We start from the raw sequence: 1,615 nt of genomic DNA, 5'->3' as shown, positions 1-1,615 counted from the left end.
ATTAATTTGCAAATGGATAAGTTAACAATGAACTGCGTATCCTTTAGCCTTTATTTGGTTAGGTACAGAGATATGTAAATAGACAACTAGTTTGTTAGCTGCATTATTAAACTACAAGACGATTTATTCCGAGTGCTATAGTCTAGCGAGTTTTGTAATGGTTTAGCTTATTTTGGGCGATTGTTTAGCGCTTACAGGGCCAACACTGGTACTCCCAAACGTAAACTTTGTCCACAAGTGATAAAGTGGCGAGTCATGCTTACTGGTGAGTCGGTTCGCTCTTGTCTGTTGCAGGGTTTGGTGTAGCAGCATTCATCATGGTGAACATCGTGTACATCGCCACAAGTCTAGACGGCTACATAGCGGATAAGGACAACCAAATGGGCTGGCTGCACGAGGTCCCCAACCCCGGCGGCTCGGACTTCGGCTTCAGCGCCTTCATGAAGCGCGTCGATGCCCTGCTGATGGGGCGCAGGACGTTCGAGAAGGTGGTGGGCTTTGAGTGCGAGTGGCCATACTCGAAGCCCGTTTTTGTGCTTAGTAACTCCATGTCCGATGTTCCTGAAGGGTATGAGGATAAGGTGACCCTCGTACGTGGTGATCTGAAGAAGGTGGTGGCGGAGCTTAATGATCAAGGTTACAAGGAGCTTTATATTGATGGCGGCCTGACGGTGCAAAACTTCCTCAAGGAAGACTTAATTGATGAGATGATTATTACCACCATTCCTGTAATTCTAGGCGGTGGTATTCCATTATTTGGTGAGCTTAGCCAGCCTTTAAAGTTCAGGCATGTTGAGTCAGAACGCGTTGCAGATTTACTAGTTAAAAATCGGTTTGTCCGCTGTAAGAATGGTTGGTAAAGATGCTTAGTTATTACCAGTGCATGGAAACAAGGTCAGGGCAAGAGACTGGCTGCCTGTCCAAGATACTGTTCACTGCCTCAGCAAATGCATTACTTTAAGTTGCTAAGTCAAATGTACTCTTGTGACTGTTACTTGCATGTGTACTTCTGTGTTTCAGCAAAGCCCTACAAGATTCTCCATGAATGATATTGGCAAGAGAGTGGTCATAGGCCTCCCAACTAATTTATTGACTTCGATGTCAATTAGACTGGTCTAATCACTACCTTGGAAGAATGTATGTGATGGAGGTTTGTTGGCCTTTGTTAGAGCACCAGAGTCACAGGCTGGAGACTTGACTGGATCACTATTGGCTTGGGAAGATTTTAGGTTGTCCTAGACAAATGACAATAGATGTTTAATGGAATTGAGGTAAAACATTGTCAGTATGGTTATGAGAAAAGTCCAGATTTGAAAATGAATATAGATTATTTAGAAACATTCACCTTGTACCTATAGATTTTCTTTATAAATTTTGTATGTATGCTATGAATAGCAAGTGATAAGGAATCTGATATTTTTATTCTTATTTTTATTGACAATTATATATGGTTATATAACCTAGGAAAGGGTGTAATTCCAGTATCAGAAACAAGATATGATTCATGATTTATAAGGAAATAAGTTCAAGTCCTCTCTGCCAGAACATAGGGAGTGACTGCTAGTTATAGTTTGCCAGAGAGCTGAAAGTGCAAGATATATCAATTGCTACTTAG

General features: G+C 41.6%; 1 protein-coding gene across 1 annotated transcript; it reads left to right on the top strand.

Annotated features, from left to right (window-relative positions):
* Nucleotides 1–317: 317 nt before the first annotated feature.
* On the top strand, nt 318–1,045 carry LOC119590447 (uncharacterized protein YwjB-like). The gene is made up of 2 exons (XM_037939107.1): nt 318–832; nt 1,021–1,045. Exons 1-2 carry the CDS (start codon nt 318–320, stop codon nt 1,043–1,045), a joined length of 540 nt encoding a protein of 179 aa, XP_037795035.1.
* Nucleotides 1,046–1,615: the final 570 nt, after the last annotated feature.

The sequence above is a fragment of the Penaeus monodon genome, chromosome 27, assembly GCF_015228065.2.
Source record: "Penaeus monodon isolate SGIC_2016 chromosome 27, NSTDA_Pmon_1, whole genome shotgun sequence".
NCBI lineage: Eukaryota > Metazoa > Arthropoda > Malacostraca > Decapoda > Penaeidae > Penaeus > Penaeus monodon.
Note: the sequence above shows the minus strand (reverse complement) of the source record. Positions and strands in the feature narration are given on the sequence as shown.

What these genes read in the sequence shown, in the direction of transcription:
- LOC119590447 (XM_037939107.1), top strand. Translation starts at nt 318, where the DNA reads ATGGTGAACATCGTGTACATCGCCACAAGTCTAGACGGCTACATAGCG. An exon ending in GATTTACTAGTTAAAAATCG is followed by an intron (nt 833 to 1,020) that starts GTTTGTCCGCTG and finishes TCTGTGTTTCAG; the next exon opens with CAAAGCCCTACAAGATTCTC.